General features: G+C 50.1%; 1 protein-coding gene across 4 annotated transcripts in view; it reads left to right on the forward strand.

The window, feature by feature from the left end:
* Positions 1-13,760, forward strand: part of KIRREL3 (kirre like nephrin family adhesion molecule 3) — a 554,929-nt gene that overhangs the window by 461,251 nt on the left and 79,918 nt on the right. For all 4 annotated transcript variants that reach the window (XM_084784204.1, XM_084784206.1, XM_084784205.1 and 1 more), the window contains one exon: positions 1,455-1,604. In XM_084784204.1, the coding sequence (XP_084640330.1) occupies positions 1,455-1,604 (150 nt within the window). The remainder of the gene's footprint in view (positions 1-1,454; positions 1,605-13,760) is intronic.

Here is a 13,760-nt window from a genome sequence, read left to right on the forward strand (position 1 = left end):
CCTAAGTGTCCTGAGTGCCTCCTAAGTGCTTAATCAGGCCCTGGGGCTTGGGGATGGGAGGTAGGAATGCCTAGAAAGGGGCCAGCGTGGTTCACGGTGCCCGGCATTCCTAGACGGCCGGGATTCCCAGGTTCCCGTGCTTCCTGGGACAAAACTTCCCTCCTGATCATTTCCAAGTAAATAAATCCCCTCGGCCTCTCTCCTTCCGTTTCTCTCTTGCTTGCTCTTCTCTTTGCGGATCTCAGACTCACTTTCCCCTCTCCCCTCCCCCTGCCCTCTCCCTTCTCCCGCTGCTTCTCTCCCTCTCCCTCCCCCTCCCCACCCCCTGTATCCTCTCAGTGAACTCTACTGGATATAGATAGCAGGGTCTGAGAGCAATACTCCCTAGCCAGGTCTGCCCACTCAGCATGCCCTATACTTCTGTCTCTAACGCTGGCTTCCTCCATGTTCTTTAGAACTTAGTACCAACAACACACACACACACACACACACACACACACACACACACACACACACACACACACCAGCTCATCCTTGGTAACTCTTGCTTTTATGCTCCTTTACGTTGAGATCAAACACATGAGCAAGTGCCAGAAGGCTCCCACTGATGTACCTTTGTCACCAGAACCTACTCCACCCCAGCCGTCCCCCAAATTCCACACCAGCTAGGGAAGTGTTACTCTTCCCTTTTCCTTCTGAAGGCCCAATCGGTTTCGGTTTTTATTTGTTTGTTTGTTTGTTTGTTTGCCCATGAAATACACAGGTAAACCAGGGGAGTCATCCATAAAGTAAGGAGCTCAATAAAAGAGCCTGAAGGCTGAGGCTCTGTTAGCACATTGAGCTACAGGAAACGAGGGAGCCAATGAAAGGAGTCAGCAGGTAGAGGTGCCTTGCCACTATGCCTGATGACCGGAGGCCAATCCTGGTGACCTGCGTGACAGCGAGAACTGACTTCTACACGTTGTCCTCTGACCTTCGCATGGGTGGCACATCTGTGTTCACACACACACAAAGAAACAAACAAGCAAATAAATGAAAGAAAGGGATTTAAAAAAAAATAAAGAAACAAGAGCTTGAGCTGTTGGTGGTGGACGGCGCTGTGAGTTAGGGCAGGGAGCAGAGAGGAAGCTGCTCAGAGGAAGTTTTATTATGAAATGTTTCCACTGTGTTAGTCATCAGAGGGCCACCTGAGGTCAGCTCTGCCCAGGCCAGGCACCAGACACCCTGGCCAACATACCAGAAAGATCTTTCAGAAAGGAAGAAGTCAGACAGAAAGGCCTCTGCCTGGGCCACTGTTTACTAGATGTCTATTTCCTTTTGCAAGAGAGATTTTATTTGTTTATTTATTTTGGAGCTATTCTATGCAAAGGGGTCACAGCATCTCCAAATACCCCCTGCCTGGAAACTGGTAACAGGACTATTTTGATCTCATTGCTCCCCTGCTTTCTCCCCAGGTTACCCCCAGTACCTGGTGGTGGGGAACCACCTGTCAGGAGAGCATCACTTGAAGATCCTGAGGGCTGAGCTGCAGGATGATGCTGTGTATGAGTGCCAGGCCATTCAGGCTGCCATCCGCTCCCGCCCCGCACGCCTCACAGTCCTGGGTAAGTCACCTGGACACAAGCACGCAGGGGTGACATAAGGACTATAGGAAACACCGAGGACTCGGCTACTGGAGGGTCCTTCTACAAAGCTAGTGGTGGGAAACTTCCCATAGAAGGTCAGCCCATCTGGCTCCACCCACTTCTGCCCTCTCCTCTCTCTTCCCATTCAAAGGGGGATGGGTAAAGATCCCTCACCTTAGGCAATCATAATGCCACCAGCCTATTACTGTCCTACCCAGTGGAAAATAGGTGAGGGTCCTAGATGCTCTGCAGTATAAAGGGGGGGGGGACACCCCTGCAACAGCGGTACAAGCTCAGAAAATAATGTAGCACAGTCTGAAAGCCCTTTCTTCCAGGGCCGACTTCCAGAGGGGCCAGAAAAACTCCATGTGCCTTGACCCCCCACCTCTTAAAAAAAGAATGAGCCTCTTTTCCTTAAGAGTTCCGCCCTGTCGCCTCCTTCCTCCGGCCAGGTTTTCCTGAGAAGGCTGCCTTGGGGGAACAGTCCCCTCACATAACTGATAATCACTCACAGTTGCAGAGCAGCTCCCAGCAGCTCTCAAAGCTCCTCCGGCTGGGTCAGGGATTGTCACCCTAGGTGAGAAACTGAGGCTCAGAGAAGCAGAAGGCCTAGGCCAGAGCCTCCCTGCCTGAGCTCTTTGTTCCCCCTCCCTGCCCCCCCCCCCCGCCAGGGTTGCATCTCTGCACATGTGGATGGTGCCTGGGCAGGCCAGAGCGAGAAGGCCCAGCCTGGCCTCGGCTGCCTCCTGGCAGCTTCTATGGAGCTCTGATGACAGGGTCAGCAGCTGGGATGCTGTTCGCACTCTGAGATGAAATATTTAAGAGCGTGTCGGGTTATCTTCAGATCTACACAGCTAGTGCATGATTCCAAGTGCCACAGCAGACAGGCCACGGAGGACCACTTAGCAACCCAGCCTGACCTGAGACAGAGAGGGGAGGCTTCAGAACCTCACTCTCCTCCAGCCTGCTCTGCCTGACAGGAAAGGGATGGGGAAGAAGTCTTCTGTGGGATAGATGGGCTGGGGGCTGGGGAATTGGGGGGGGGGGATGAAACCAGGCAGGGCGTGCTTTACAGGACAGCCAGGGACACTACAAGGGGTGGTAGCCATTTTCTTTCCCCCTTGAGATGGAGCTGGGGTCTGCAACTCATTGTTGAGTTGTGAGAGGAGATGGGGAAGACTTGGGGACCAAGTATCTTTCCTGATCTGGGCACTGAAGGCAAACTGACAGAACACATCTACCACTTGAAGCTGTGAGACCATCACCTGCAGAAAGCACTCAGCCCCTGTCCTCTGCTCCCTTACACCCTCCGTGAGGCAGCCAGAGAACGCTGGAAAGAGAGGACCTAAGCACCGTCCATTCATCCGACACCATGCAGGAGCTAGCTAGACAGGACGCTGCCTTGTCTTCACAATATAAATGATTCACCAGCCAAGCCCAGCCACTTGAGCTTCCTTTCTACCTCAATTCATCATCAAAGTACACTGTGCTGAAACTCCAACTTATTCTATGTGTTTTACTGATAAGCTTATGGGGAGACTCAGAGAGGCAAAGATATGCACAGGAGGTCAAACAGCTTAATTAACATTTTAAAATCACATTTTCTAACTCCAGACCAATGTTCTTTGCCCAGTCTTCTGGCCCCAAATGCCAGCAGAATGTCATCTGTGCACCTGGTTAAAAGCCAGGCTTCTCAGAACAGGGCCTCGGGATTCAATCTGAACAGATCCAGATTAGTTTTGGGGTCACCTCTAAAAGTCATTCACTCTTCTCTCTGTGGGACTGTCAAGACCTCAGCCTGGCATTGTGCTTAGGGCCCAGGGCTGGGTTTCTGTGGGTCTGGTGTTTATTCACACCTAGAGGTCAGCTGGAAGACTGGATGGTTATGGAGGGCCCCATGGGGCACACAGAGAATTCCTGCAGATGGAAAGGAAGTTTACATCTCCTATATCAGCCACCCTCCTAAGCAAACTGACCTCGGCTATTTCTGCAGGTGAAGAATTCCCACTTTTCCATCCCAGAGAGATCTGAACACATCTCTTGCCAGTCTTGTAAATCCTCTTTCTAGGGTCCTGGTCCTACCATCCCTAACTGGGAGACAACCTAGTCACTGGAAAGGGTTCCTGGCCTAGGGAGAGGACAGATACAATGGCTGTTAAGGACCCTAAAGGCTGCTAAAGCCTCTCTCCTTCCCAACCAACCAAGACCTCCCACCTGCTATGCTGTGACATCTCAGCCGAGGAGGAAACTGTCTGGGCCAGTTCCCCCGAGGAAGGCAGCTTTCCCTGTGTTCCAGGAATAGGAGAGCTTCCTAATTTACTCTGTATTTGCCTGAGATAGATTTTTAATTAAATAAAGTAAGAGCTTGATTAGAACCTGCAGAAGATGTGAGGGCAGAATCAGATGGTATTCCGGCAAAATCGCAAAGCAAACACTCTGGCTGGAACACAGGGAGGCCCCCGGGGGTCTCCCATCAAAGTGCCAAGTGAGGAGGGCAAATACAAGAGATTATATAGCCAGCAGATGTGCACTGCTAAAATATGCATCTGCCGGCAGCGTGCTCAAAGAAGCCAGGGGGCCAGCTCTCCAAGCCTGCCTGACTCCGGGGAGGGCATGGGGACCAGCCCAGAGCCAAGCCTAGAGTCACAGACACATTAATTAGCATTGTGTTTGCAGCACTCAGATGCAATCAGGCAAAAAGGCAACTCTGAGCAGAGCTTTTTCTACCCTGGGAGACAGAGAAGGAAGGAGTCAGATATGAGGGGAAGGTAAGGGAGTGAACTGAACCCATAAAGGCAAGCACTACAGACAAGTAAGCTATTACAATACCTAGTTATAGTCAGCTTGAGTTCCTTCAGCAATCCAGCCAGCTACCAAGGGCTATGCTTAATTTGGCCCATGTCAACACAGAGATCTTTCCAGACACACATCAACTCAAGAAGTCATGCTATCCAGGAAAGGACCTCAGACTTAGTCAGCTGTGTGACCCTGACACCATTACTAACCCTCCCAGTTTCTTGGCCTATAGAATGTGAGGAGATGACCAAACAAATGGCTCTAAGAATTCTTTTTAGCTCCCAAAAGGCCTTATTTCCAGTCAAGAGTCCAATATGCTGTACCAACTATTTTAGGAAAATGGGCCATTCCCCGCTGGAGCCAAGATCCAAGTGGTGCCTGAGGCTGAGAAGGTAACTGATCGTGACAGTTTAGACAGCAGCCCACCTTGAAGCTGCAAGACAAGACCTCAAAAAGTCCCACCAGGCCTTGGGCCAGGCCTCCCTAGGTACCCAGCATTCACACACACCCTTAGCCATCTCTGCAGCAGCTCAGCTGAGATCAGCAGTTCTCGACCTATGAGATGCAACCCCTTTGGGGGAAGATCAAACGACTGTTTCACAGGGGTCACATATCAGATATCCTACATATCAGATATTTATTTTATGATTCATAACAGTAGCAAAATTACAGTTATAAAGTAGCAATGAAAATAAGCTTATGGTTGGGGTCACCACAACATGAGGAACTGTATTAAAGGGTCATAGCATTAGGAAGGTTGAGAATCACTGACTTAGATGGATGTCATAAGACACACACACACACATGTGCAGAGCTGTGGGGCAGTAGGAGAAATCCTGGCTGGGGAAAGAGAATGCTGTCTAACAAAAAAACGTATGACACCCCACCCATTTTAAAGCAATATACCTGCATATGCATGATGGCACCCACACTGTTCCCACATGCAGGAGCTTCATTCATTGTAGGGTGCCATGACACTTGATCTTCCCAAACACCAGAAGAGTCAGGTAGCAAAGACTTCCACCAAAGAGGAAGTGGAGGCCATGGATTTGGCCAAGAAATCTTTTCTAGATGCTTCTCATTTCTGGATGTTCAACATTCTTCAGTGAATGAAAGACAAAGCCATCCTTGGCCTGGTGAAGCTTGCATTTAGCCAGGTCCAAGGCAGCTGACAAATGCCAATCAGACTGAGCAAGCTAATGGTGTCATTAGAAGGATTGTGGTAACAAATGCCTAGGGCAAGAGTGGAGATGGGGCAGGAGAACCAAAGCAAGAAAAGGAGCTGGATGTCAGTAATTAAAGGGCTTTGTCCACCGCTCTCCCCATGTCCTCTTCCTCCTGGCTCAGTCCAATACTGACTCCGCTATTTTTGAGGCTTCCATTAGAAACCAGGTTTCCTAACTGAACACGAGCTCTTTAAGATGGAGACCGAGTCAGTGCAATTAAGGAGGGCATCTTTTACGATGGTGTCAAGCCCCAGATACAGGGAGGGCAAAGAGATGCGTTCCAACCTGTTCTTGCACAGGGTGGGCTCAACTCTGAATTGGCTACTTCTCTTGTTGCTATGACAAAGTCACAGACAGAAGCAACTGAACTATGGGAGGATCTGTTTTAGCCGAGGCCTTTAAAGGGATAATGCATAGCAGCTGGGACCAGTTTAGTCCAGGGTGTAAGTGGCTCTGGCCAGGTTTCCTCGTACCAGTATGGGTCAGAAGCAGCACGAGGGATGAACGCTGGCGCTCACCTCTCTTTTTTCCTTCTATCCCCTTTATTGTTTGGCCCACCCTCCCATGGGATGGTGCCACCTACATTCAGGCTGGGTCTCCTCCACTAATTCTGTCTGGAAACACTCTCGCACACACGCCCAGAGGTGTGCCTCCTAGGCGATTCTATGTCCAGTCTGGTTGGTAATGAAGACTAGCCATCACAAGCTCTCTCGGGCCTCAATTCCCAAACCACAGCTGGCTACAGAGAGGAGCCGTGACTAGCAGAAGCACTGTCGATCACGGACGGAGAGCAGATACAGTGCAGGAGGATGCTGGCTTCTGGTTGAAACAAGCCCACCCCGAGCTACTTGACATAAAATGACACGAAAGTAGGGGTGGTTGAGGCATTTCGGAGAAGTGGGGGAGAATTCGTCTCTGTAGAACAGAACCCAGGTCCCTGCCGTGGCCCACAAGCTCTCTGAAGTATCTTCCTTCTCTCCAGCATAATCTACTTCCCCATTAGTCCCGACCATCTGCTCTGCTCCTGGTGCCTCTGAGCCTGCCTCCAGCCTTTCCTACAACCCTTCCTCCATCTTCCCTTGGCTAACTCCCACCCATCTGACAGGATATACTTTAGGCATCACCTCCTCTAGGAAGACTTTCCTGAAGATCACACAGCCTGACTGTTGTCTTCTGTGTTCCTTCTGCCGTCTGTAGTCTCCATGACAACAGCATGTTGTATTGAGAGTGGCTTTTTTCTGTCCGCTTCTAACACGCAGCCTGTCAGGAGCAACTGGCAATCTTCATGCCTGGCCTGGGAGTACACACTGGGCGCTCAATGAATGTTCATTACGGCAATTGAAGCAACAGGGCTTGGCGGCAGCTAGAGGAAGGCTAGTGCAAGCAGATAGTGGTGCCAAGCTCATATGAACGTTATATGGTATAGTGTGGCATGGCGTTGTACCGTGTAATATGTAATATGGCGCTGTATGTGTTGTACGGTGTGATGCTCATGACGTGGTGTTGTGTTGTACGCTATTGTGTGATATGGTGTTTTGTGGTATGGTGTTGTGTGATGTGATGTTGTATTAAATGGTATAGTGCTGTGTTTTGCGGTGTGATATTGTATGGTGTGGTGTGATATGGTATTCTGTGGCATGGTACTGTGTGGCGTGGTGTTGTATGGTGTAGCACTATGTAGTGTGGTTCTGTGCAGTATGATTGTATGTGATTTGGTATGTGTGATGCCACATGGTATAGTAGTATGGTATGGTGTTGTGTGGTGTGTGGGTGTACACTATGATGTGGAGGTACCTAGGGCTCTGTTGTGTAGTGTGCGCTGGCATGGTGTGGTGTTGTGTTTATTATTTGGAGACCCACAATAACCTCTCATAGTTTGGAGGCCAGACTTTGGAAGCCAGATTGCCTGCACTTAGAACCTGGCGGCATTCCTTTACCAGCAGTGTAGCCTTGATCAAGTTGCTCACTCCCCTGTGCATATAAAGTGGGAGACATAGCCACTTCATGGTGACAAGAATGATTAAATGGGACAGCGTATGCAAGCATGTCTCAAAACAGTGTCTGATACACAGCAAGACATAAAAGCATATGGCTGTTATTACACTAGCTAGTCCGATCACCGCTATTACTGTTCAGTGTCCACAATCACCAGCCAGTAGCTCTCCTTCCCAGAGCACCAGCATCTGGCTTGGAGAAGCTTATTCACAGCAACAGCAGGCAGGAAGCTGGATTCCCGGAGGCCCCTCCCGGGCACATGCACGGAAAACAAGCAGAATTGATTCTTTATCTCCTTATTAAGTCTGTTTAGCCTGGGCTGTGGCCTGGTCTTAGGTGCTGAATCTCATTTAGGCTGTGTGCCTGTTTTCTGCCACATTCATTACCCTCAATCACCCCCCCCAAATAGGGGCAGCAAACAAGCCAGAGATGGGAGAAGAGAGTGAGAAAAACATCGTTATCTTCCAAAGTTCCAGGTGAGAGCCAGGCTCAGCTAGTCTGCCCACCTCCTGTACACTCATCAGGACACCAGGACACTCCCTCTCCTGTTGTGCTCTTCTGGGGTCCAGACCACCCCCAGTTGCCCCTCCATTCCCTCCCTTTCAGCCATTACCCACACCCTTCTTTTCTAGTCCAGCCCTTCTTACCCAGCCCCTCAGGTGACAAAGTAAGCACAAGTAAAAGCTGTGCAGCTGCCAAACTGACTGACTGACTGGAGCATCATCTCTCTTCTAAATTCAAAGTCTCAGGCTGAGGAGTCAGAGGCAGTAACCTCTGGGATCTGCAAGTGGGTTCCATGCCACCCTGAGCATCTGCACCACAGTTAGTGGGGGCCAGGAGTGATAAGGCCACTCCTGGGTTTAACGGTGCTGACCTGCAGGGTTGGGTCACTCAGTGACACTTCTCATTTCAGCTTCTTTGGACATGAGGCCTCTCCCTAGCTAGGGCCACCCACCGTGGAGAGAAGTGGAGAGGACTCAGGAAACTAAGCCACTCCAAGCAAGGCTCCAGGAGGCCTAGGGAGCCATCAGGGGTTGAGGCAAACACGAAGCTTCCATTCCCTGCCCACATACAGGGCAGATAGAAGAGGCAGGCCACTCCTCTTCTAGAGTTGGGAAGCCAGGACCAGGCCTGTACTTCCCAAGTGGCCTGGAAACCTGATGTTGCCTGTGCAGAGGCTCACTGTTTAGAGCTGGAGGTGACATTCCAATGGACTTCCCCTCAGCATCTTGGACTTTCAAAACCAGGACACAGGAAGGCAGGGAGATCCTTGGGAGCCCGATTAGGATCTGCCACACACACACAGGGCATTCAGTCTCCCACTTGCTCTGAGACCCAATGAGCCTTAAGTGTCTCCACCCCCATCTCCATGGGACTGAGGTCTACCAGGGCATCCTCCAGGTTGTCCTAAAGTATGGCACCACCATACCCAGAGTGGTGGCAATTCTCCAGGTCCACATAGGACAAGGGGCACACCCTGGAACTGAAAATCACACGTTACTGCCTTCCCCTCCCCCCATCCCCCCACCTCCCTCTCTGCCACTGCCCAGTGTGAGATATGGGACCATGGTGTATAACAGCTCTGGCCGCCCTCCCCCTGGTAAAGCCAGGACCTGGAAAGATGAAGTGGGAATCCATCCCCACAGTTTACCTGTGATTTTCCCATAACCACTCACGGTACGGTGGTCCACACAAAGGGCATTGTTCCCTGAATTCCTCTTCCCTTGCTTCTGAGAGCAAGGATAATATGTCCTTCCGCTGTTTTAGCCAAGCGTGACCCTGCTCAACACAGAGCACGCTCAGCCACTCAGCAAGTGTCACACCACAGAGATCTGCAAAAGTCAGGAGCAAATCCTCTGGTGTCTGTATTCGGAGTGAAACCAGCAGCTCCATGGGCAACACAGACCCCTTTCCCTCAACCTTCAGGCATCAAGTGCCTTCTGAAAACCCTGGTCCACCCTACCTTTCATGGTGCTGGTTCCTCTGGCCTGGGTTGCTTCCAATAGCTGGGCGAGCTTCATAAAGCACAAACAAGAGAGCTACCTGTGCCTGGTACCCTCTAGATTCCTTGTTCACGATATCCAGATAGCTACTGATCATTTGAAAGGGCTCTTGCTCATGCAGTCGAACCCATCACATAGACACCTGGGTCTCTGAACTAACGCATTGGTATACACACAGGGACATCACTAGCGACCACTTGGTAGAAAAGCACAGGAATGTGGCTAAAAGAAATCAAGTCACTGTGGAAAATGGACTGGCCCTTGTGGCCTAACAAAGGTATCAACTCTTACCCTTTGTCTGCCCCAGAGAAGAAAGGGGCAGATAGAATGAGTGCTGTTTCATCAGCTTGAGTCTGCTTCTCTATTGATCCCCCAATGATAAATGCAATGCAGAGAAAGAATCACTACAGGGACTGGGGCAGGGATACCAGGCCACGCATGAATAAATTGCCCCTTTCCTGTCTTGGCATCCCTGGTGTCAGCCCTGAGACTCTGAGCCAGCCCAGGGTATGTCTAGAAAGACTGAGTTGGACAGGGAGCCCTCTCAGGGCTAAAAATAGCTCATCACCACTCTGCTCTGACCTCAGCCCAGGCCTGAGATGAGGCTTTCATGGCAAATTATGGATTTAAAACTGGCAATGAATCCCCATTACAGCATGAAATGAGAAAGGAAAACGCTGCTCAACAGAAGCCTTTCCCCGGCGGCCAGTGGGCTGAGGGAAGGCGGGGCTTCAGGAAAGGTTTAGAGGCAGTCACACACAACCACACACCCCACACTCTATGAGAAGACTCACAGAGGTCATAGACAAGGAGAGTGGGACCTGGGAGAGAGGACAGAGCCCCAAGCCTGGGGGCAGGGGGGCGGGGGCAGGGGCAGTGTTCCTCCTCTTCACACCAAGCCAGAATGCCACAGAGGCAGAGGGTGCAATGGCCTGTGGCCAGAAGCCATGTCCAGAATGTGATATATGTTCTTTGTCTTTTTCTGGGGGGCAGGGCGAGTAGGCATGGAGTGGAATGCAGGTATGCTTATGTGTGGAGCCGTATGCAGAGGTCAGAGGTCAATGCTGAGTGTCTTGCTCCATCACTCTCCAGTTTTTTTTTTGTTATTTGTTTGTTGTTGTTTCTTCCAAGTTCTCCCACTGAACTTGTACTCACCAACTTAATTAGGCCGGCTAACTATGAGCTCCCAGGGACCCAACTCTTCTTCCTCCTACCCTCCCACCCCAGGGCTGGAGTTACAGATGTGCATGCCTAGCTGTTTATGTGGTTGCTGGAAATCTGATCTCAGGTTCTCAAGCCTACACAGAACCCTTTCCCAACTGAGCCAACTCTCCAGCCTCCAGTGATTAATTTTATGCAGGAAAAAAAAAAAGATGGCATGCTGTGAGTGGAGAGAAAGCTCAATGGCTAAGAACACTTCGGGGTAGAGGACCCAAGCTCCCAACCCCGAAATCTACATGGCAGCTTATGACCCCATGTAACTCCAGTTCCAGGAAATGTGGCGCCCTCTTCTGGTCTCTATAGACACCAGACTTTCACACAATTCACGTACATAGAAGCAGGGGAAAACACTCTTACACATAGCATTTTTAAACTAAAAGATGTCTTGCTGCTTCTTGAGTGCGATGGCCACGGCTTTGTTCCTGAGCTGCTTCGATTGGTCCAGCCATATGCACGTGGGCATCTATGATGCCTATACACGCTTCCCAGACATCGGTGCAGGCCCTGAAGCTATCTTCCTCATAACATCCTTATGGGCTCTAGAGATGGCAGATACAAGCAGGAATTCTCTGTTCTGCTCCAGCTTGCTACCAACACTGTAGATCCGTTGCAGGCCCAGCCTACTCTCGTGTGTCCCTTTGGATACAACCTTCAGCCGTTTACCCTCTCTATGGCACGCTGACCTAGGGGCACCAGAAGGATTGTCATCACCTTGAGAACAGACACTTAAGAACAAGTGCAGGGGGCTGGAGAGATGGCTCAGTGGTTTTAAGAGCACTGCCTGCCCTTCCAAAGGACCTGGGTTCAATTCCCAGCACCCACATGGCAGCTCACAACTGTCTGTAACTCCAAGATCTGACACTCTCATACTAAGGCACATTAAAAATTAAATAAAATATTTTTTAAAAAAAGAACAAGTGCAGGGAGGATTGAGGGATCAGTATATCCTGAGAGGCACAGACACAATCCTTGGTATATGCATAAGATAGATACTATATGCACAATTAAAAGAAGGGGGGCCTGGGAAGATAGCTCAGTGGTTAAGTGCTTGTGGCACATGTGTGAGGACCAGAGGTCTGATCTCCAGGACCCACATAAATGCTGAGGGAAAGTGGCATCTCACCTGAAACTCCACCCTCAGAAGGCAGAAATGCAGGATCCCCACAGCAAGTTAGCTAGTAAGACTACTCCTGTCAGTGAGCTCTGTGTTTGCTTGAGGGACCCTGACTCATTGAATATTATAGAAGGGCAGAGAGATCTAGTATGGTTCCCAACATGAACCTCTAGCCTCTATATGTACACACACCCACGTGTCTGTATACCTGCCTAAACATGTGTGCCCACGCGTATACAAACACATAGGAACAAAATGGAAAAAGAAAGCCCTAAGTAAGGAAGTTTAAGCGGTTACATAGAAGACCTGAGGGGGAGAAGCTCCCTCTCAAATATTTGAAGAAGGGAAATAGATTTATTTCATGGAGCTCAAGAACAGAACCAGACCGTGTAGGATGTGTTTTATCTTAGCAATTAAAACTGAGCCGGGCAGTGGTGGCGCACACCTTTAATCCCAGCATTCGGGAGGCAGAGGCAGGTGGATCCCTGTGAGTTCGAGGCCAGCCTGGTCTACAATGCGAGTCCAGGACAGCCAAGGGTACAAAGAGAAACCCTGTCTCAACCAAAACAAAACAAAACAAACCATGAATCTGAGCTCAGTGAAGTGGTAAGCTCTCTGTCTCCTGTAGTATCCAAGCCGACTCTGAGTTTCCCGTGTGCCTGTTTCTAGAGGGATGAAATGAATTAATCCACAGATTTGAGAATCTTATTCTGGGACTGAGCTCCAGGAACTGAGGGGATGTCCTGAGGTAAGGGACAGTGTAGAGAAGACCTAGAATCATGTTGACATGCTCCTGTCTAATGAATGTCTCCATCACACAGTGTGCCATGGCTCTACAGAAAGGATAACCACTGTGGGTGAGTGGAATATTAGCCCAGATCAAAAGCCAGTAAAAATGTAAAGACACCGTGCTACTTCCAGGGTGGTAGCCCTGTCACGAGGGGAGTCACAGACAGTGGAAGTCATTGAGTAATAATCAAGCCCTGTGTAGCCTGCAAGCCTGTTAACAAAATCTTGGTGTGCCATGTGCAATGGGAAAGTCATGATATGAACCAGAGCAAAGGACCGATACAAGGGGAGGCAGAGCCTAATATGACCCTTGTAATGCCAATGTCAACAAAAACAACTCGACATCCAGACAGCATGCTAAAAGGTTCAGGTGATGGCAACAAAATGCAGCCACCTCCCTGGAAGAGTTCCACGGGAATCCAAGTTCGGGTGGCCTCATACGTGGTTTAATATGGAGCAGGGAGGGCTTCTCGCCTAAGTGAAAGGTAAAGTGGGACGTGGTGCAGTTGTAACTACGTGAGTCCAGGCTCCCACCAGGAAGAAAAGGTGTGTGCCGGGATGCTCTGACATGTCCTCGTCAGAGCTGAGAGACCCATGCTTAAGACACTGGGATTCACTCCCAGGAAGGTCTGATCATCATCAGATTACTGATAAGGACAGGATGGGGCCTAGATGCATACCTCCATCCCCAAATCTGTTGCTCCCAGACCTCAGGCAGCTGCCCCTGGATGTATGCCACTGGGCACATCATCTGTCCACAGGAATGGCAGCATGTCAGCTGTTTCTGAGTGGGGAAAAAAAACAAAAACAAAAAACCTCCAGTTAGTTCCTCTGTATGCTTGCCAGGGCCCCATTAGTCCACATGTGAGCATATTTCCTTACCATCTTGCCAACTCTATCAGGCAGTCCCATGTCACCAGAGAGGTTTGGTACCATGCCCAAGCTCACATAAGAAAATTAAAGAGCCAGAATCTGAACCGGCCCTTTCCAA

The sequence above is a fragment of the Acomys minous genome (assembly GCF_964271855.1).
Source record: "Acomys minous genome assembly, chromosome: 5".
NCBI classification, from domain to species: Eukaryota; Metazoa; Chordata; class Mammalia; order Rodentia; family Muridae; genus Acomys; species Acomys minous.